The sequence below is a fragment of the Hibiscus syriacus genome, unplaced genomic scaffold (genome assembly GCF_006381635.1).
Source record: "Hibiscus syriacus cultivar Baekdansim isolate YM2019G1 unplaced genomic scaffold, ASM638163v2 tig00112801_pilon, whole genome shotgun sequence".
Taxonomy (NCBI): domain Eukaryota; kingdom Viridiplantae; phylum Streptophyta; class Magnoliopsida; order Malvales; family Malvaceae; genus Hibiscus; species Hibiscus syriacus.
The window spans coordinates 77424-79796 of record NW_024063404.1 but is presented as its reverse complement, the minus strand read 5'-3'; the positions used below and the strand labels follow the sequence as shown (position 1 = coordinate 79796).

Sequence of the window (2373 nt, the reverse complement as noted above, 5' to 3'; positions counted from 1 at the left end):
ATATAGTATATATACATTTGACGTGGCGTAACGGGGTAAAACAAAATCAAAATCTTATATTATCATGCACAATCGTTTTGTATAAAATATTACAAACGTTAATTGTAGATTAAATTTTTCGAAATTATCGGTTGTAGATTAATTGATAAGAAAGAATCATGATAAAAATTATATGATGCAATTATGACATATAAATATATGTTATTTTATTTAAAACCATATTAATGACATAACTTTTTAAATTATCATTTATTAGTGTATAACTAGAAAAGGAAAAATTCAATCAACATTAAATGATTGGATTAATGAATATCTAATTTATCCATAAATATAATGATATTATATATACACATGACGTCGCGTAATTATTACGTACAATCGTTTCTGACTAGACAAAATAAAATCAAAATCTTATTCGTTTCCTATAAAATATCTAAACTTCATTCATTCCGTGTCTGATTAATTAAGCAATATTAGTTCAGTCATGAACCGAACCAACAATGATTTGCCTTCATCAAAGGCTTGGTCGTGGTACCATAACAAGTTGTTCGAGCAAGCTTTGGCTGTGGTTCCCGAAGACGATTCCGACCGGTGGGGAAAGATTGCTGCCGAAGTTCCAGGGATGTCGGCGACTGATGCTAAAAAGTGTTACGAGGATTTGGAGCGTGATGTGATGCACATTGAGTTTGGAAGGGTCGAGTTGCCGAGTTACAAGGACGAGTTCGATTTACTCGGCCCGTGGGAGGGACTCGTTACGCAACCTCCAGAGATATGGACTACGACTGATGTCGGAACCGAGCCAGAAAAAGTCGAGTTATCGAGTTACCAGAATGAGTTAGAATCAACTAGCAAAGTGGGAAGTGAGTTCGTTAGTGAATCCAGAGCAAAGGAGAAAGTAGTCGAGAGAAGAAAAGTTGAACCTTGGACCGAAGAAGAACACAGGTTGCTCAATTAAATTTAGTTTCAGTCCCTCTACTTTTATAATGTTGTCTAATTGGATACGTATTATACGAACAGGAGATTTCTGGTCGGACTTCAAAGGTACGGGAAAGGTGATTGGAAAACAATATCAAGAAAAGTCGTGTTTTCAAGAACACCAGCGCAAGTAGCAAGTCATGCACAAAAGTATTATATTCGATTGAACTCGGTTCACAAGAAGACTAGGAAAAGGTCAAGCATTCATGACATTACACTGGAGAATAATGATATTTCCAATCAACAAGGCACTTCATTTATACACTTGGATTAGCTACTCGATTTCTGTTCATATTGACTTATTTCTCTAATAATTTGTTATTTAATTTATTTTATAAATTAATTCGTTCAAATCAACTTATTGTATAGAAAAATTCCCTTTATTTATCTTAAATTGTACAATACATGGATATATAACAGCTATTAGTCTTATTGAACTCTACATCCCCACCTGAATCTTCCCCATGATGAACATCACCATAAGCCGAAAGTTCGATCGAATCCACGTCGGGACCTAAAGTTCAACGAAACAACCGAAAGTTGCGAATTAACTAATCGATTACGAATCAGTAAGCGACATCAACAGATGATCAAACTTACATAAATTGCAGACAAATGTTCAGTTTTCATACCTTTTTGACAGATACTGAGAGAAGTGAGCACCGCACTTGATGAATCTCCTTCCTTTTGCTCGGTCAGGGAGGCATGTACGCGCCCCGACTCGATCCATGAACTCCTATCAAGGCCATTCGATGACGATGAAACTGGAGTTGAAGAAGAAGGGTATATGTTTCTCCCACCCTCTTATGACTTCACTTATGCATAAAGACAGTAAACGCACCGTCATGCCACGCATGCAGACTTAGAAATATAAACTATACGACAGTGGGAGGGTTTGATGGAACCATTAAAATATTACTCGGAGCATATTGACTTTGAAATACAATAAAAGAAGTTGGTATAGGAATCTTGTTTGAACAATAAAGTGTTGTCGCTCAAGACAAAAGGCCTAACAAGAAGAAAGAGAGACTAATTTATCAATAAACATAGATTAATGGAAGATTAAAGTTCAAGTAAATCGATTGACCAATCTGTGAATATCTTTGGGAATCATTGCATGATCTTGAAACGAAACTATTATGATCATCATAGTCCCCATAACATTAGCATTTACCTTTTCTTTACATGTTAATGGGGGGCACACTCCAAAGTGATAAGATCACTAATGCAACCTAATTAATAATATTATCACTAACATTAGAATTCCCAAATAGATAGGATACCAATAGTGTAGACTCTTTCGAACTAAATCTGACACAACCAAACTAAAGAGAAAAACTCAATCCAACCTTATATGAAATTCGAATTTTATAAGAAAATACGTATCATATTGGTTCG

At 35.2% G+C, this 2373-nt stretch overlaps 1 protein-coding gene across 1 annotated transcript; it reads left to right on the top strand.

Annotated features, from left to right (window-relative positions):
- The first annotated feature begins 484 nt into the window (after positions 1-484).
- LOC120183693 (transcription factor SRM1-like) lies at positions 485-1249 on the top strand. The gene is made up of 3 exons (XM_039188351.1): positions 485-707; positions 810-945; positions 1021-1249. The coding sequence occupies exons 1-3, from the start codon at positions 485-487 to the stop codon at positions 1247-1249; spliced, it is 588 nt and encodes a 195-aa protein (XP_039044282.1).
- The last annotated feature ends 1124 nt before the right edge of the window (positions 1250-2373 follow it).